This window comes from Melozone crissalis, unplaced genomic scaffold (genome assembly GCF_028551555.1).
Source record: "Melozone crissalis strain CALT ecotype California unplaced genomic scaffold, PUWL_Pcris_2 ptg000005l_1, whole genome shotgun sequence".
Lineage (NCBI taxonomy): Eukaryota > Metazoa > Chordata > Aves > Passeriformes > Passerellidae > Melozone > Melozone crissalis.
The window spans coordinates 41,535,389-41,556,346 of NW_026535783.1; the positions used below are offsets into that span (position 1 = coordinate 41,535,389).

At 36.4% G+C, this 20,958-nt stretch overlaps 1 protein-coding gene across 1 annotated transcript in view; it reads left to right on the forward strand.

The window, feature by feature from the left end:
• Positions 1–15,434: 15,434 nt before the first annotated feature.
• The window catches only part of BNC2 (basonuclin 2), a 226,929-nt gene continuing 221,405 nt past the window's right edge, over positions 15,435–20,958 (forward strand). Inside the window, exon 1 of the mRNA XM_054287862.1 lies at positions 15,435–15,632. Coding sequence (XP_054143837.1) covers positions 15,537–15,632 — 96 coding nt within the window. The 5' untranslated portion in view covers positions 15,435–15,536. The remainder of the gene's footprint in view (positions 15,633–20,958) is intronic.

A 20,958-nucleotide genomic window follows, 5' to 3' on the forward strand; every position in this document is an offset into this window, starting at 1 on the left:
AAATTTGCTAGTTAAACAGTTTTGCTTCCTATATGATTCATCGATTCTGGTTTTTTTTTTCTTTTTTCCTGAGGTAGTAAGGCAGTAGTGTACTGACTGTACAGTAAGTATTGGGGTTCAATTAATTTTATGCTAATAAATGATGTGTAGTAACACAAATCAGCATACAAAATCTTAGTTATTTTTCTACTTGTCCCTGGATTAAAGCAAAATCTGGACCAGATTACAATTAACAGTGAAGTAACTGTAATAGTATGTCTAAGAATTAGCTAATTCAGATTGTAATATCATTATTGTCTTTAATGCTTATAAAGATAAGAAGTGTTCGTGTGGTCAGCAGACCATTTTTTGCCTTAGCAAAAATCTGCTTGTCTCCTCATGGGGGAAACTTAAAAATACTAACAGAAAACAGGTTTATTGATCTTTTTTCTCAATGAATAGATTTTTATGTCTGAGGTAAATTTTCTGGCAACCATCACCACCTGTACTGAATTTTGTAAGTTCAGTTATTAAGGTGAATTACAGTGCTTATTATATTGCTATCTTTGATAAGCTTTGTTGCTTCTCTTCTACAATTCAGTCCTTAGCAGCCTTCCTCTAACTGCAAGGTTCACTTCATTGAGCCAAAAAAAATGAGACAAGGAAAGGTAGAGAAAACGTTCATAATTGAAAGTTTTATAAATAGATTTTATATAGATGCATATGTATATTTAAAAAGCTTGACCAAATGATGACTTTGACAAAGATTTAACAAACCAGGAGTGTGAAGCTTTCTGTAGGCTAACAGTTTTAATGGGCTTATCTTAGACAGTTCCTCAGTAGTGAAAGTGTCAGTTAATAATTTACCCATCCCAAGACGCAGTGGAAGCAATCACACTCTGGAGCGAGGTCCTCCTGGGCCTGTCGCAGCGCTGCAGCTCATCCTGACTCCAGAAATGTGCCATTCGGCGCGACATCAGCACTGTGTCTGCGCTTTGACAAATGAAGTCTTGTAAGGCCTAAATAAGGCATGGGAAGTTTTGGAACAGCAAATAGCTCTTCAGCTGATTTCTGCAGCAATGGATTACTGTAAATGTCCATCTGCTGCACATCAGAGGCAACACAGGTTAAAGGGAAAGTATTAGGGGCTTTTTGGTACCATGTTTTGGGATGGGTTTGCCGGTGTCTTTTGTTGTTGGGATGGTTTTTTTCTCTGAAAAGCTCCAAACCTTCCTCCTCCTCCCACCTCTGCCAAAACCCTACCAGAACCTCCCAAACAAAAAAAACCCAAAAAAGAACCCCCAAAAATCCCTAAGAAACCAAGCCTACTTCCCGCCCCCACCACCCCAAAAAACCAAACAACCCAAACAAACAAAAAACCACAACCAAACCAAACTCCAATGTAGAAGGTATTTCTGTGTGAGGAAGTGCAGAGGAACAGTTAGCAACATTTACATGGTATTTGGAAAGTAAATTTTCTGCTTTGATGATATATTGCAAGAGCCAGTTTTCTACCAGAAATGTGAATGTTTAACATAAAAAAGCTTTCAAATGTAGTACATTTACCATCACCCTTTACCATGCAATTTGTTCAGATGCAGTTGTTAGCATGAAATCGCAATAGATTAGGCAATATTTATGTGAATTTTATTCCAGCATTTACTCATTGAATTATCCTGTACTACCAGGATGGTAAGTTCCGTAATTTGCTTTCCTCTACATGAAGAATGCTTCTCCACAAATATTCAGTTTTGCATGCATATTTTTTTATTAGAAATTATGCCATTCTAAAGATTTACAGTTATTTAATAGTGATTTATTACAGTAAATTATCCTGCCAGCTGTGGCACACTTTTACTGGAATTTGTAAATCAAATGTGTATTGAAATTCACTAGAAACATGCATTTCAGATTCTAATGAAATGTTCTTCAAAATTGTTTTTAGAAGTGGGCATCTATATGAATGAACTGCAATTTTCAGTTTATATTGTTGCTTATAACTTTTCATCCACCTGTTTTATTTACTTAGCAGTCTACTACACGTTTAGTGAATGTTGATGCTGCTGTGTGGAACAAACAGCAGTAAAACTGTAGAGTCATTGACTTGGTCCTCTAAGGCATCAATATCAAGTCATGCACCTGACCTGCAGTGATCAAGTTGTATTCAGAATTAGGAGGAAAACCTGGGAGCAGTTTCAGTGTACTTCTAATTGCTGTCTCTGTGTTGTATGTCTTGAATTTAGTGAATCATAAGAGACACTGACTGAAATTAGTATTTGAGATGACAGAAAAATGTCTGTATGCTTGGGATGGGGGTAAAGAAGGAAGAGAGCAAGAGCACCAGTGAGTTTACAATATTTTGTAGAATGTTAACAATATTTTCACAAGAGTATTGTTTCATTTTCAGCTTAACTATAAACTCTACATTTATTTCATTTAAAGTTCTGGTGAAGGTTTATGCCAGTAACTCTTTTCAGTTTGTATTCTGATATCTGCTACTCTTGGCTCTTTGAAAATCTGTTGTGAACTCTGGGTGGGAAGCACTTTTTAAAATTCCAGCTCTATGTATCAGTTTCCCAATAGTAAAAATCAGGATGAGATAATTCCTTTCTTCTATCTGTTGTCTCTTTTGATTATTCAGGCTATAAACATTTCTAGACAGGAATTCTCCTTTCCTTTTGCTTGTACAGCACTCAGCACAGCTGGAGCAGGGCGATGGGATCAGCCTGGTTTTAAGTCTCTTAGACTTCACTTTAATACATGTAGGATGTAGCTAACAGCAATGAAGCCATCTCTCAGTTCTTGTGTAAGTAGCCATGAGAGAAACTGTCTACAAGTGAAAATTCAAAATATCTCAGCTTCTGAAAGAGTTTTATTTTTTGAGTTCAGTTCTGAACTAAAAAAAAAATCATACATTGCTTCATATCTTGTGAAAATCAGCTGCTGATCATTTGTGTACAATTATAGGATTCCAGCTTGTCAGATAAACGTTTTCTTGTTTATCAAAGATCAGAAATAAACTTTGAATGGATTTGATAAAACATGTTGGGATACTGAAAGATTGCTTTTTATTTTTTTGAAAGTAAAATTGTCATGACAGGTTTCAAAAGAAAGAAAGAATGGGAAGTATAACATTCTTAAATGAGTAGCTGAAGATGTTATTACTATTTCTGAAATCATGAATACATTATAAAAACACATAAGCAAAAAGATAATTTAAGTAAAGTCACAAAAAAGCAATTCAGTATAAAAATAATGGTACATCACTGATTGAGAAATATTTAGAAATCAGTTCCCATTTCCTGTATATGGATGAGATTACTTCTGTAGTGTAATTGCAGGAGCATTCCCAGTAATATGGGAGCTGAGAGTTCAAGGTTAATTTCTTAAATAATTTTTAAAATTGATAAATTAATTATTTTAAAGACTCTGCTTTATTTGACAGGAAACAGCTGATTTTTTTTTCTATGTTTTCTAGGTATTCTTTTTACATCAATTGCTTTTGTGCATGTCTTCCTTTAAGTGAAGCGTATGACACTATATAGTCTTCCATGTGTTTACATTAATGCTTATCATGTATTCCTTTTGAAAAGTGACCTGCAAAGCAAATAAACCTGCTTGTGGTCTGATTTTGCTTGGCTTAGCATTTTTTTTCCTCAAGTCTTGTTGTATTAATCTTGTATGTGAGAAGGGAGTAAAAATACGGGTAAAGTTTTCATTGTTCAAATTTCTACATTGCTTTACTCTTTCAGTCTCTTTGATTTAAAACTCACCGAGATTTTTCTACTTTGGAAGGCTCAAACCTAGAGGATCAGCTCTCCAGAACAGAGAGAAAAGGCAGTTTTTTGTATTTGAAAGTCGGATTTTCCATCTCCATCCAAATTTGCTCCTAAGACAAATTTCATCTTTTAAGCAAAACAGGACATACCTTCCTTTTGTGCAGTTTTGCTTAAGATGATACTTTGTGTGGATCCAAGACTCCCTCTAAGACTACAAGAGAATTATCATCCCACCTTCAAAAATGCTTCCTTTTCCTAAAATGAATCTATGTTGAGTTTTGGATTGGGTTTTTGTTTGAATGTTGGATTTGGTTTGGGTTTTTCATGATTGGCTTCTGACATGTTTGCAGGTGTCCTGGAAGTGAGTTGGATGAAAGACAGGTGATGATAGTTATAGTACCATAACTATCCTGTGCTCCAATGGCTGTCTTTCTAGTTCTGTTTTTAGTATACAACCAGCCAATAAAACCTACACCAGTGTTTCTAATAGGTTACTCATTTTCTTGCTCAATACTGCTTTTCTAGATGGAAATCAAAAGAGTGGCATTAAATTTTGGAAAAGGAGGGAGAACACTGGCATCTAACTGCTGGCATCCTGAGGGAGCTTGGTAATTATCACTTATGCTCAGCCCTTTCCTTTCCCTGAGTCTTCCTCATCCTTAGAGAATTAACATGACTGAGGATGAATGCCAGCTCTGGGTGAACTTCCTTCACTTCATATCAGCCAGCTCTGGGATAAATCTGTTGATGTTAGTGTCCTTCCTTTACATTTTCCAAGTAACCATCTTTTTTTGGGAACTATCACTCTTTGCTATGATTGAACCTTGCCGGTGTTTCCAAGATGTATTTGGCATAAAGTAGAAGAGGCTCTCTTGCAAAATTGGTGAGTTTTTGAAGGGACATTTATGTATCTCACAGGAACGTGCAAGCCCAGTTTTCAGATTAAAAGTAGTAAGAAAAGTAATTTAAACTCAGGTCATAAAATGTGTATATCCAAAAGACGAAGCTTCTGTTTGGTATACAGCACAAGTAAAAGGATGAAACAACCACATTTCAGGGGAAGAAAAATATGAACAAGCATAGCCTTTTGGTTTAGGACCCATTAGCAGACAATGGGAAATCTTACAAAAATTCAGACTAAAGTAACTCGAAAGTATCTGTCTTTCCTTGTTTGGTTTCAGAAATGCCTGAGATTTGTCCTGCAGAGGACAATATAAGGTATTTTAGTAAGGAGAGAGACATATTTTTTCTTGTCTATTGTACATGTAGTAAAGTTTCAAACACTATTGGTGTGGCACAGAGTTTTATTGTGAAATGCAGGTTAGAGCTGCCTTTGTGCCCTTTAGGTGCAGGCTAAACAGAAGAGGAGTGTTGTACAAAGGAGAATTTAAGGACCAATGCTATTCTCTAGAAAACACGGCGCTCCCCATTTCTCCCATCCTTTAACCCCACCCCCACCCCAAACCCCACCCCTGAAATCCTTGGCATTTCCATGACTTGTAGATACTTCTTTGATGCCAGCCCTGTAAGTCTGTTGCAATGACTGTAAAAACGAAATCCAGTTTAGTCTTTAAATAGTGCTTTTAAGGTCCCTGTGGGGACTTGTCCCAAGTAGGCTGTATGAGAAAGCCAAGGCAGGAACTGTCCATCATAACCTTCCTTTAGAGCATATTTGCCCCTTTCCTCAAACACTCCTATTCTCTCTTCAATTGTGTGAATGGTGAAAACCTGAAAGCTTAAAATTCAGGTCTAGTTCCTAAAGAAAACCAGCATGGTTTATTTGTGGGTTGGGAATAGGGGTTTGAATTGGCATAGACTTGTGGGTGCTTTGGGGCTGGAGCACACACAGCTGTGGGTTCCAGATGCTTGCTATCCAGTATTAATGTGGCTTGTCTGTGAAACCATGGCCTCCGCAGTACTGTACAAAGGTCCGTGCCTGTGGTGGTTTGGGAACTACTCCCAGCAAGAGAAATTTCAGTTTTTAAAGTTACTTAGAACAAATTTACAGACATCCGTTCAGAATAGATAATTGTATTCTATCAAAATTCTATTTATGTGTTTAATTTTAAGAGAGATTTAGACACTAGTATGTGTGAAAATTTCAGACTCTTGATACAGAGCATTTGGTTTTGCAGGTGAACCAAGGAAGAAACAAGTTTATTTGCCCTATGATGCCTTAAAATTATAGGAGCTGAACCTCCTACGTTGCTGACATAACCAGCATGCAAATATTGTAGGAATATATTTACAGTGTTTATATGCAATTACTGTCTCTTCATCTGCTATGGTAGGAGCACAGAGAACATCTTTTCTATGGGATGGAAAAGAGAAGTACATATGCTCACTTTCTTCCAAATGTGATAAACTTTTTCAGGTATATTTGCCTTTAAGAACTACGTGATTTCCATAACTTTTGAAAAGTGAGCCAACTCATGTCTGGTTTTTTTGAAAGTATGAATGAATTACTAAAATTAGGAATATTTTTTCATTCTATATTGAAGCCATTTCTTAAGAAATTCACACAGCCTTGTATATTGAATTTAACAGAATAGGTAGTATTTCTAGATCACTTTTATTGTAAATTCTGCCCCTGCAGTTGTGTGATTTAATAAAGAAATGGTTTTGTATAGTATCTTTCGCACAAAATTTATCTCCAAAACACTATGCAGAGTTAATAAAGTTAAAAGTTTTTTTCCCTTTTTACTAGAAGTTAAGAGACCCAGACATCAGAACAGAGACATATTGTTTCCAGATGAAGTCTGAAAATAGATGGAGAATGAGGGAGAGAAATGCAGCACGGTGGTTCCAGATGGCAGGCATTGCAGAGGAGAAGGTTCTTGCAGCCATGTTGGCCAGAGTATACAAAAGGACAAAAAGCAGTCTTATGCCAAGCAGAGGAAGCTGAAATATAAAGTAAAGAAAGTAATAATGTAGGAAACTCGTCAAATATTTTTAAAGCAATTAAGTTTTCTTTTTTTTTTTTTTTTTTAACTGAGTGAAGAGCTGGATTTTAATTTTTTTTTGTGTGTGTGCAATGAGGATATTTCATGTGAAAAGATAATATAAAACCTGAATTTTACTGATGTTCTGTACTCATTAGGTGAGCAGAGTTTTTTGCTTGGTTGGTTGGTTTTGGTATGTTTTCAAACAAAATAGTAGCTTGTAAGTATTTAAAAGTTTATTGAGTCTTATTGCACTTCTGAGTATCTTATTAATTATTTAATTGTCTGATGGATATGTGGCTATCTAACTATAGGGCATGAAATATGCTCCGTTCCTCTAATACACTAGAGGAGAGACCTGTTTATAAAGTATTTAGTATTGGTTTTATAATGCACTGTTGTCAACAGGAGACCACGGGGCTCAAAGATCAATCTCATTTTGACCCACAGTATTAATGCTGCTTTATGAAACTCTGTGACAGGTCACTTAGACAACAGCTCTTAATGAAAGGACCTTGTGCCAGTGTGTGGTCGTGTGACTGTCTGTTAGTAAGGCATACTTCAGTCGCTGCCAAGGCTGCAGATGAATCTCTTCGTCCAAGTCCCTGAGGTGACTTTGTGGCTGCTGCTGCTGCTGGCCAGGTGATGGAGCTCATCATTTCCCCAGTTCTCCAGAGAGAAGTGAGACAGAGAATGCTGAGTTCTTGCTAATGCAGCTTTTCCTAATTGTCCAGAGAGATAGTAGGACACTGGGCAGTTCAGGCTATTCTGTGTACTGTGAATGAGTCAGTAATTAGAAAAAAATAGCTGCTCTTAATTCAGTCTTGCATTTGTGCATGCAGTGTCTTTTCAGCTATCTAATATTCAGCTGTTCTATATACTACCAGCCTGTCCCCTCTCCTTTTTAGGTAATTGTAATTATTTAATTATGACAGACTTATTTTTTAGACACCAAATAATTGCAACTAGGAAATGGCACAATGGATTATGCTATGAAGTAATTAGATCATAAAGTTAGCCTACACTTAAGCCCTTTAGGATGTTGTGGGATCCAAAGGCCTTGCTTGTTATAGACAGTTTACTAAAAGGATGAGAATAATGAAATTAGCTACCAAAGAATAAATCGCTTTGTAAAGGTCTTGTACTAAGCTAGCATCCAATGGACAATTTCCACAGTTAGAGGTTGTTTTTCAGAAAATAAACCTTCAGAGTTTATTATTAAAACAATAAACCTTGCTTAACCCAGATAATCAATAGCTGAAGGATACTTTAATAGAGTAGTATACCTGTATAATAATATAGCAATAATCTGTGGATGTAAACCTATGTAAATGTGAGGCTTTTCAGACTGAAGTGTTTGAATTGTTTTTCTCAATGATTTACATAAATGAGGTTGATGTGGTTTTTTTTTTTAACCATTGCTGTGAGCTTGGTCATATTCATGTTGAATCTTGAACTTAAGTTCCAGCAGATACACCTGGTTTTGAAATATTTTATTTTAAAGGTGAAATACAATTATTTTTTGTGTTAAACAACTTCCTATATTATATGGCATGTCAGGTGTCCTCTTTCTGCTTAATTCCTACTAAATCAAAACAGAATTACTAAATGCCACTATTATTTCAGTGATGGGCTATATGGACAGTTCATTAAGTGCACATTTTAAATCAAAGTCTTTTGTATTTACTCTGCTTTGAACCAGATTCTCATACCTTAACATTCTTATCTATTACCATTTGCTGTAAAAAATTAAGTAATAAATAGATAGTTTCTTGTCAGAAAAAGACACTGAAAAAACCACTGATGTGACATGAAGAATGGATGTGAAACTGCCATATGTGCAGAACAAGCTGCCCTGTTTACCTGCCTGCAAATTGAAGAGTTTGCGCCAAATTTCTGCTGGACATATAAAATTCTTCTGAGAAAAGCATGGATTTTTTTCATTTACTGCTTTATCCATATATATGTAGTGATTGTTACTAGTTAAAAGCCACGCTCATATGGAGAATACCTTTTAAACAGCAACTAATCACTTCCAAGATTTAATTGGTATATTCAGCAAACTGCTATAACTTGGCATTATGTTTGTTTTTATCAAGTTACTTGTTTTTCTAACATTTTGCATCTTCCATTTCACCTGCATTTTTCACTTATTTATGTGTAGCTACTGGAATTGTGATTCTTTGGTTCTTCTGCTTCACATGTGTACTCCTCTGTTGTTGAGCAGACAAATTAATATATTTCACACATCTCCCTTACAAAGTAGAGAAACATAGGTGTGAGCTCCCTATAAAAAAGGAGTTGCAGGTGGCCTGAACTTCCAATATTGGGTTGTTCAAATAACAAACCCAAACCAAACAAACCCACAAAATGAAACAAAACACCGCACAACCAAAGAAAAACAAGAAATCAAACTTGTGTGTTACTAATCACTTTAAGATAACAAGAGCTTTCCTCTAATTTTTGTAATATCCACCATATTTATGTTCTTCCCTGTCAAACCAGCAAGTAGACTCCAACATCATGTTACATACTGAAGGACAACATATATAGATATAATAACATATGTAGATGTAATTGTCTTCTTGTAAGTGTGCTTACTTTTTCTGAATTTCACTTTTCGTTTCTTTTACTTGCTAAAATGTAGCATCTGCGTGACTAAAATCACGATAATCTCTATTTGATGTTTTATCTGCCAGCAATAGGTCACAGTTTTCCCCTTATGTTTGCTAGTGCCATGTCTCAGCAGTCTCCATAAGGGCTCTGTGGTATGGAATGCTGATACATAGTTTGGCAAAGATGTGACTAGGATCAGTTGCAGTGTGACAGCTTGCTAGGAACTACAGCTCATAACAGAAAGACTCATGATCAAAAGTTGTCTTTGAGGATAAGTGTCCTGTCACATCACGTACTAAAGAAAAGGCTGAACAACCAATTTAGAGTAATATGATTGAAAATATGATTTTTAATTAAAGCAGAAATTCAGTTGATGTTTTGCCATGCTTCAGTTCAACCTGAAAATTCTTCCTAACAAAAAACCGAACAAACAGCAAAAAACCAAAACAACCAAAACCAAAACAAAAGAAGAGATGTAAAATATAGATGTGGACACTTCCAAATCAAAGTGGAAAACAGATTCATAAATGCACAATAGTTTAGATAAGATAGAGAAGGATTCAGCAAGGACATTTGGAACACAGGGCAGGAGACTTAAAGAAATTCAGTCTCATTGTTACATGATGACATAATCAGTCCAATGCATTTTGGCTAAAAATCAGAAGGTGCCTATTAAAACTTACAGAAAAATGTTTTACAAAGTCAGGATGACAGGTTTCAGAGACAATACAGTGCTGTCAATATTTTTTCTTTAGAATGTGGAAATTTGGGTGGATTATCTGTTCAGAGGAGGTTTCTTTTATTACCCCCTCTGCCTTTTTCTTTTTTCATTTTAGACATCTGTTAACGTTTCGTAGAGTCGAACAGATGTTGCAGAGTGAGTCCCTTATATAATTCTTAGGGAGAAGGAGTTGATAAAGAATGACATTACCACGGGTGATTCACCACTTCTTTGAATATGAACATCAAGATGGCTTTGCATAATTTTCATGTATGAGATAATATTCCTGATAGGACACAATTCACAACTTCATTGTTATCCATGGATAAAGTATTTAATGTGATTGTTACAGTCTCTGCTTACACATTATTGTAAGGAGAAGAATTATTTCATACTTGGTCAGATATGTACTTTTTTGGAGGCAGTGTGGAATAGTCAGCTCTAAAATGTCTTTAAAACAACCCAATTATATAAGCTCAGTTGTTTCAGCACAAGCAAGGGCTGATTGTCATGCGATGTAGAGGACCATTTTCATGATTTTGGCAAGAACAGGGACAGTTTTGTCCTGATGAGCTGTTAGATGAATAGCAGAATGTGTCACATGAAAAACCACTGATCTTTAACCCAGCTATCTACTTAACCAAGCCTAGAAATGAATAGTGAATGTGGGAAGAGCAAAGGCCAGTTTGCTGTCATTACAAATTAGAGAAACTGTTAATATCTGCGGCCAAATGAACTCTGGGACTTACAGGTACTAGACAGTAAACTGGTTGAGGGTGGAGACACTTAGGAGAGAAGTTCAGTAACTGTGTATGGTGTGTGTATCTATCATTATTATTGAAGACTGGTACATTTGTATAAAACGACAAAGTTTTCTGAATCTTCTCCCCGTGACTTTGATGAATCCGGTGAAAGAACATCAAATATAAGGACCTCTCCTTTAGAATAATCGATTGCTCTTTATCTTTAAATAGAATTGCAAAAACTAAATGAAGAGAAATAATAAATCTCTGCTCAGTGTTTTATCTTTTTTTTTCCCCAGGAGTCGTCTCGGGGACACTGCTTCATGTACAGTTAATATAAACATTTATACTGAACTCCTAGATGTTTGAAAAACAAATACTGTAAAGATCAGTAACATTTTAAAATGATCAGTTATGGGAATTAATGCTTACAGAAAAACACCATTCTTTCTTGCCCTGCGAGTAGAATCACATTGTCTCCCTACAGTCTTGTTAGCTCATACTAACTGAAATGCAAATTCTTTCCAACTAATTGGACCTCGTTGAACGTACATGTACAGTACATAGTTATATGCATGTAGATTTTTTTTACTAAATTCCTCTGTAATTATTTTCTTGATTAATATCTAAAGCAGAGACGTGGAACAAAAATCTCTTTAAAGAGTTTACATATTATTGAACATTAAGGAGATAGTAACTGTTGCATGTTTTAACAGCTTAATTAATAATACAGAATAATTGGAACAAAAAGAAGAAAATATTTTTTCAATGTTTAGTCATTTTGAAGTATTTGCATTAACCCTTTGACTGAACTAATTAACACTTAAACTGTCAGAGTAATGGAAATTAGAAAAAAGTTGGATACATTTACATTATATAGCATATTCTACTCGCTAGATTTTCTTCTTAGCGTCACCTGGATTTTCTGTAATCACCTTTCCTATCCTTTCTTGCCATATGGTGCACTTCTGTATCAGTAGTTTTCAGAGGAGAGATGAAATCAACAAATTATATTTTTAAACGATTCAGAAAGTCATGCAGATAATGTAATTTTCTTTGAAAGTAAGTAGTAAGTATTATTTAAAAGGAAAAGAATAAAATACCCTTAACACTACATACAGTCCACAAAGCATGTAACATTTTCAAAAAACACAAGCAGACAACTGCACTCTGTTTTAAGTTCCATTAGAACCTGGATTCTGTAGGCACCTCTTCTATTCAGCATCTGGATATTCCCAGGAGGTGAAAATGTAAAATAATTTCACAGATCCTTTTATCTGTCAGCGCAAATGCCATTGGATAGCAGTAAAATACTTGCAGAACATACTCCCTGATTAAAAATCTACTGAAAATGAGATTTTTAAAAATGCTTTTAAAAGGATTTTTTTCAAATTCTTTTAGAGCCCTTACCTTGACTATAGTGTTTCAGATTCTCATTTGAGCTAGCCAAAGAGGAGAGAAAATGCTTAGTTTGTGCCTGCCTTGTATACTAAAGTTGTGGGGTTTGCTTTTTTTTTTTCCTCTCCTCTCCTTCTTTTCTTTCTACCCTCCCTCCTTTCCCCCTTTTCACCCCAATCTCCAAATTCATTGCTGTACAGTTAGGTGAGGCTTAAACTGCTACTTGAGGAGGTTGGCTTCTGTTGTATTTTTCCTGCTTGGTTACTTTTATCTCCTTATTGACTGCTACTTTTCATATCCCTGTTTGAAATTCAGGGATTTCTTGTTTTCTTGAATTCAGTATTTCTTGTTTTGTTTTTTTCTGTGCTGGCATTATTTTGCTAAGCAAGATGCAGTAGAGACACTAAATTTAAGGATGACCTGAGCTGGACTGGGACTGACAGACTAAATTTTGTTTCTTCTCTGTCATATTGGGGGGGGGGGGGGGGGGGGGAGAATATATCATTTTCAAGACGTTCTGAAGCTGGGTTGTAGAAGTCACACATTTGACAATTAAATGATAGTCCTCCTTTGATACAGTGATCTGAATGAGCTTAGATTTCTTGTAAGGTTGTAGCATTCTGGCCAAGATTTCTGCTTGGGAAGACCAGATTTGGATGTATTAGCTAGTCAGCCTAATAACCCTGTACAGACTGTATTGATTTTCTAGGAGAGAGTTTATGAACTAAATAAACTTGGAGTTGGTGTCTTAATAAACTGCTTCTCTCAGTCTGTCACATTTCGTTACTTAGCTCTGCAGTTTAGGGGAAAAAAAGGCTAATTCTGTTACAGATTGTTCACAGCAGGGTCTCCAAATTAGCCCTTTGTTTTGTAATGCCACCTTGCTTGGGCTGGCTTTGAGCACATTTCTCAGTTTTACCCTAATGAGTTGCAACACTGATAATGTGGCTGATGATCTTTCATTGATTTCACTATCACTTGCTTGTCTGGTAATTGATCCGTTGCTGAGCCTCTAGTTAATTATATCGGCTTTGACATGGCCCGATCCACTGGGAATTTCAAGTCTTGCAGAATAACAGTTTTAATAAAAGAGTCTATTACTGCAGGTGCTTGCCGCTGCACTCCAGTTGATTTTGTGTGTGTTTGTGTGCACGCGCATGCATGCGTGTGTGCATGGATGTGGGTGTGGGGGTGGTTGTTTTATTCTCTGGGAGAGGAGAGGACTGCAGGACAGGAAAACGATGCGGGGGGAGGGGGGGGAGTGGGTAAGAGATGGAGATAAAGACTGTGAGCGAGAGCACACAAGAGATGCAGAACGGAGAGGAGGAAGCTTGCTATTGACAGTGTCCTTAAGCCTCCCACAAATAACAGCCATTAGTGGGAAGGTCAGGAGCTGAGCATGCAGCTTGACTGAGGCACTGAGTGCCACTTCAGAAATGAAGAGGCTGGCAAATTTTAGAGGGAGTTGGAGGGGCTAATAGCTAGCTGTAAAGGTACAGCCACTGTTGGTACAATTGACTCCTAAGTGTCATTTTCCCCTCCCCAGTAGAGAATATTTTTATTGACCACAAGTGGACTTAATATATTTTAAAGCAACAGTTCTTGGGGTTCTTCCTTGTTTCTTCTTGGATATTGAATTTGCTGCTTCTGAGACTTCTTTTTTTTTGTACTTAATGGTGCTGAACTGAAGGAAAGTTTAACAGAAAAGCTTTCAAGAGATGTAGGGTCTAGAGGGGAAGGCACATTTGTGTCAACATAGTGTACATCTTCTCATCTTTTCTCATTGCACACTAATGACACAGAGCTGCCACTGAAGCTCTCTTCTGTTTCTTTTGTTGTTTCAGAGAGTGAGGTTTATTGTTATTCCTGAGTTAAGAAAAAAGCAGTGAGTGGTACATTTGTCCTCCTAAATTTGTAGATTTTATTAGAAGATGAATGTTCCTTATGTTGGAAAGGATACTTTTTTTTTTTTTTAAACTCTGGCCATTTTTTATAAGGTTGCATGAATTTTGTTTTATTTATGAAGTTTTTGCAGAGTTATGATTTCTTTTCTGTATATAAAGGATGAAATGGGTAAGAGAATTTTTCAAACAAGATTAATTTTAGAAAGCCTTTGTAATTAAGAGCAGTATTGCAATAGTATTATTTAACTTGATGTATACTACTGTACCTTAAATACAGGAGATCTTAAAGGAAAAACATTGGGTTTTTTGCATTACTTTTTAGCTGTGTGGGACCAGATTCTTTTCTGCTGTGGTTAATTTCTTTGTTCTTCACTATTTGAAAGGTGTATTGTATCTGCTTCCACCAGCTTCTTAAAAAAAAAAACAAAAAAAAAACAAAAAAAACCCAAAAAACTACTTTTGATCTTTTGGGGGAGGGAAAGGAAAGACTAGCTTTGTCATTTTTTCCACCCTTTCTTGCTCTCGATTCTGCTTAAGACTCTTAGCAGTGGGCAACAAGAGAGAGGGGTGTAAGAGATGAAATGAGTGTGTGACTTTCTAGTTTTATTTCAAAAGAAGTTGGATCATGTCTTTTTCCCCCTCTTGGGTAAGAGTTTCTTTTGGGATAGAAGCTAACTTCTGCAGTTCTTTTCTGACTAGTATTTAGAAAATAATCAGGCCAACTTTTATGTTTTATTTGTAAGTTAATAGTGCATGTATTTAATTGCTTGCTTTCTCGCTTTTTCTTTTTTATTTTTATTTTTCTTTGGATTTGCTAATCCTGTGTGGTAGGCAAGTGTCAGATATAACATGCTGTACATGACAGCATTGTTGAGAAAAAACAGAGAAAGACAGGGAAAGGGCCACAGCCTTTTTTTCCCTCCCAATTCACTCTAATCATTGTGCTACTTAGAGAGAATGTGCGTGTGTGTGTATCTGTGTATCTGTAGACTGAAGGGTTAGTGCAGGATGTCATTTGGTGCCTGACAGAGGAGCAGTGCAGTTGACTCTTTGCTCTGCTATCCAATGACATCCAGTGGCTGAGAGTTTGAAGCTGATGGTTGGGTCTCCTTAGTGCTGCATGCACACCTGACAGGCAGCTGTTAAACTGAGCAAAGGCGAGCTTGGGGAGTCACAATCTATGCATAAATGATAGGGGTCTCTCTGCTGAAGGTGCGAAAGAAGCTCTGACCCTCTCCCCTGAATCCCCCCTTCCCAAATGAAATGCACAGTGCAGCTAGCTTCTTAACTACACTACACTCCTGCTACTCGCTGCCAAGAGGCTCAAAAAATCCACCTTCACTTTTCAGTCAGAAGAGGCAGAAGTGGATGTGAGAGACAGACACACACAGAGACACAGAGAGCGAAAGAGGGCAAGAGACTTGACTTTAAGAGACTCCTGCACTGACAACTCCATGCAGTTCGGAACAAGAACGGCAGCGACCGACTCTGGTTTCATGGGGACATGGCAGAACACTGACACTAACCTCTTATTCAGAATGTCCCAACAGGTACGTTACTTTCGTTTATTTTAAAACATGGAATTTTTGTGCTTTTTTCCTCCCTCCTTTTTCTCTTTCTTTCCACGTTTCATTTTTGTTTCATTCATCACTACATAGTTAGCCTCTGAACTGTCATAACTATGTCATTGGAATGTGCATGGTTACTTCATTTCTTCCCTAAGGGCTCCTTTTTAAAAGAAGAAAAAAATATTAAAGCCTTAAGTAAAAGCAGAGCATTTGTTTTAAAGTTTCCAAATGGAGCTTTGCTCTGAGTAAGATTGTTTTTCTTTCTTTCTTTGCTTTTGTTTTGTTCCAGCATTTTCCCCTTTGCTATCCCCCCGTCCCATAAATAAAAGTATCTGCTATCCCAGGAAAACTCCTTTTTCTTCCTGAGTGCATAAGCCCCCAAAATCAAACTGATACTAAATTTAGGGGGCCCCTCAGAACGGCATAATTGGCTTCATGTGGCAGAACACAGTTTTATTCAGGGGGAAGGAGCGACGAGCTGTCCTGCTGGAGCTGCTGCCAGCGCGGAGCTGAGGGTCGTTAGAGGAGACAGTTTCAGTGCTCGGGTCTCTCCTCTCCCGCTCCCTCTCCCCGCTCGCTCCCTCTCTCGCTCCCCCTCTCTCTGCGGAGCGGAGCCTTGGCGTCCTCCCCAGAGCTGCTCCTTCACCGGGGGCCGCGTTTAAGGCAGCTTGGTATGCCGGTTCTGACGGGAAAGCGAAAATGTTACTGCAAGGCCAGTTATAACTGATAATTAATCACAGGAGCCAGTGTCTCTGTACCATGCACTTGGTGATACGCGCCTTGTGTGTTACAGTAAATTTTGCACAATTGCTTGGCTCTTCTGGGTGAAGGGGAAGGGAAAAGGGATTAAAAAAAAGGGGGGGGGGGGGGGGAAGGAGAGAAAAAAAAGAAAAAAGAGAGGGACAAACTTTCAGCTTGGATGGGGCTCAAACAGGGGAGGGAAGTTCAACCTGGAGGTTTTTAACAGGGTGACTCCCTACCAGGAGATGTTTTGCCCTTCTGGAAACTAGTTTCCAATTATGGTCTGACGCTGATGGATAATAATTGAAATATTGTGTTAGCCAGAAGAGGAGTTAATACATTTTTGTAGTAATATTTGACTTTCTTTTAATGCTGGATACAAAATTGAATTAATTAATTTACCTGAGAGGCGTTGTACAGTAAGAAAAGAGAGGGAAAGTAAATAGGTTTTTCTATTTTAAAGGAACAAAACATGCTTGAATACTGACCATAAAACAACAGTTTAATATTTAAAAAAAAACAAACTTTAAATCCAAGAAAAACTCCAAAGCAGTTAGTTTTTAACCAATAGCGGTTGTCTATGGGTGACCATTTAAGCAGTATAGCTCAGGACAGGATGAAGGCATTTGAATAAGGAATATTTTGATATATCCTGTAGAGGGACCCTGATTACTGCTGATACAGTATGCTGGTATAGAATGCAATCAATGTAAGGCAAATAAGCAACTCTGTTCAATTTCCCATTCTTGAAAGTAAGAAAGTTCATTTCCTGGTAGAGATGCACATTTCAAAAACACTGCTTGGCACTAGGAAGTGTGAATTGCTACCGCACTGCTTACAAACATTATCAGCTCTATGCCTGTCTGTGATACATAACATGTTTGGTTTCACTGATATTAGGCAATGGCATGGAAAGCAGTTATCCTAATTACCTGCTGTATTCTTTTAGCAAGAAGTCGGGTTAAATTTTAGGGGTGGAGGATAGGTTCTTTACATTTCAGCCACAAAAGAGTTAACATAACTAGATCCAGATAACAATCAATTGATAAATGATGATTGAACCACATAGATAGCACTAGATTGCCTGTTTAGTATTAGATCTTTTTCAACAGATTTAGACTGTGTGGTCTTTTAAATACCAGAAAATGTTCAACACTGACAAAGAAAGGAAACAAAACTAAATAGAAGAGCATCACAATGTGTAAGAGGGTAAAATAATTTGAGACAACTAGCTTATTAAACCAGACCAAACATGTATGCACTCAAGCTAGGCTATTTATGGTTGCCATTTTTCTTTTTAAGTAATATTTTTATGTACTAATTCTTGAATATTAACTGGATTTTGTACATTATTGAACATGAATGCTCATATATTCTGTATAGAAAGTGAGAAGTAATGTACTAAGTGACTAAATGTGTGGTGGATGCTGCATCAGTGTGAATTGGCATACATACACAGTAGCACTGAAAAGGTGGTAACATCGAACAGATTTATTTCTTAAAAGCCTGCTCGTGACACGTTTGTATACTTGTTAATCTCCTGTCATATTTTGTTTGTTTGTTTATCATGTGCTAAACAGATCCAGTGCAAATATGCTTTCATCATGCTTTTAAAAGGAGGGTAAATTATTTTGCTAAATGCATTTCTCCCCTCTTTAATGATAGCATTTTTGCCTTAAATTTCTGATTTGTTGGGACTGTTGTAACTTGCTGTCTTGCACATACAGTGTGCAAGTGCAGTTGCAAATTTGTGTCTAACTGCCAGTGTTTCTTTGTAAATCACTGAAATTTTGAATATTGTTTTCTATTATCTATTTTCATTCATTTGCTAGTCAATTATTTTCAGTCCATCTTCTGAAAATGTAAGTATTTTTTCAGCTTTTCCTATGCTTTGACAAAAATTGTTTTCACAAGTACAAATAACATGAAGTTATGAAATGTGCATAAGTTGCTAGCAAAGTTTGGCATGGTTTGAAAGAACTGTTTAGTGAAACTTTTCCAGCTATACACAGTAATGCTAGGGACATTTGTCTTTTAAATTTCTAAGTGTAATGCTGCTTTTCCACATATTTTTAGAAGCAAACAAACTCTGAGCACCATTACTTTTCCTTGGAACTGTAACTTAATCTCAAGCAGGTTTTTAGTGGAAAAATCGAAGCATAGCAAGAAGATTTATTTAGAATAAAACAAAATCTTTCAATCCCTCCCTCCTCTTACCTCTCAACTCACACTGCATTGCTATTTGCATTATATAGGAGTGAATAACTTTCTTCAGAATAAAATGAACTTCATTGTGATATGTGTCTTAGAAAAATTAGGATGGATTGTACAAGTTTGGGCTATTAAAAACAAGTGTGATGGTACTTACTTTTGGACTATTTTCGTTCGCAAATGAAAGCATAAAAAATGGTATGTCCACATTCCAGAGCAAATTTAGATTTTGGTGGGGTGAGAGGGGAAAAGGAATACTATCCTAAATTACCTGTGAGAAGTTTATGACATGGCCACTTGACTGCATTGTTTTGCCTATGTACCTTTTGTCAATGTAAAAGTCTGTGATTTGCCTGAAAGGGGTCATCCCTTCTGTATACAGAAGAATGTCTGATAACCTCAAAGGGCGTAAATCTTAACTTTTAAAAAGGAGTGCTTCTTTGGGTCACTTTGATCAGTGACAGGTCGAGAATGAGCAGAAACCCTTGGCTTCTTTTCCATGCTCGTCTGGTTAGGTCCAGGGCACGCACTGCCCATTCTAGTTCTGGCAAGGAGTTGTTAACAACAGAAAAGAAGGTCTGGGCTTGATTGATTAAAAAAAGAAAAAACAGGCTTTTGTGATTGTCTGCTTTCATAAATGTTTTGTGCATTGGTCAGAATAAGAAATGCCATTTTTCTTCATCCACTTACCTTAAGGGCTGTAATGTTCTAAAATACTTAAAAGTCATTTCAGAAATGACACTGTAAGAAAAATGGCTGTAACCCACAGTGACACAAAATGCCAGAACCATCCACCTTTTTTGTTGAGAAAAAAGTATGCTTAATCCATTTCAGATAAAAAGGTAATAGCCTTTCCAGAAGCTATTTTCAACATGAGAGTGAAAAAGCAGTACACAGAATTATAAATGGATCTGTGCATCATTATATTGTAATTTAGGATTCACTCAATGATGTAACAAAATTAACAACATAATTTCATTGTGTAACTGTATCTTATTAAAGAACAACTGTCTGACATTCTCTTACAGTTGCTTTATTTAACTTCATGCAAATATTATTAGTAGTGACATTTCTCTATTGTACATTAGATTCTCTCATTAGCATGATGTGTTAGTTATCACCAGAGAAATCACTTCTAGATAGGTGAGCGAGAAGCCAAGAAAACGAAAAATTAAATCAATGATGTATATTAATATAGACGCATCTGTTCACAAGAGATATGGTACAGTAAATTCAGCTTTTTTTCCTTGCATAAATGCATGCTTATTCCAAGGAAAACTAAATAATACTTATAATATTTGGCGTATGCGCTTATATTACTAGAACTATTAAATTGCAGACAACATGCACTGCCTGTTTTGAGCTGTGCTTGTATTCTTGCATCTGATAGTTCCTAGCATTGATGTAGGCATAGGCACATAAACTGTTTATTGAACCTGTATTTAAAAATAGGAGAGTAGTGTAATGTCTAATGGATTGAAGGTGAAAGCTTTTTAAATGTTTCTGGGTTGCTGGTCATAGAGGTTGTATGCAATTTTAACATTTATTAAGTAATTAACTGTTTTACTGTAGCATGTAACTACGTACATGTGAAAAGAGTTCAAACTTAATTTGACAACAGGCTGTAATACCATACATTGATTTACTATGAACATTTTGAGAGGAAGATTGGCTTTGGTAAAACGCATTTCATAGCTTAAAGTAGCTAACAATCACCTTTGTAAATAAGAATCAGCAAATATAATAATCTTATAATTTTTTATATATATCTCTCTCACACCTAAAGAATCTCACATTCTAAAGATTAGCTGAGCCCCGGTAGGGTTTTCTCCTTTTTTATGCTGCTTGTGATTAAGTTCATGTGCTAATATGAATTTAGAAGATTTATCAGTTACATTGTCTTATTTCAGACACTTGCTTTTAATTTTTTTGGGTATTTTGGTAAAGCATGGTTTAAACATGTACTTGTCCTTTTATCAAATAAAAAATATTTGCCTCAAGAATTTCTTGCTGTTTCCAATGTACCTCAGAATAGAAACATTGGGAGATATTGTACCTGACAAAAATGCAGGATGTTTTGTGTACCATAGACAACTAGACATACAAGTACATGCAATGATAGATACATAGCTATGTGCATGATACATGATCAAAAGTAAAAATCCATTTCAACAGCTTCTCTCACTGTGTTCAGTATTTAAAGGAGAACTAAAATACAGCACATTGTTTCCTGTTCTTTTCTATACGTGTTAATCTTGAACATATACACATACAGTGTTTGAACATATTTGAGCCATTCTGTATCTGTTGATGATGTGCTAACACTGTCAGGGCTTTGAGATATGTATGCACAAAA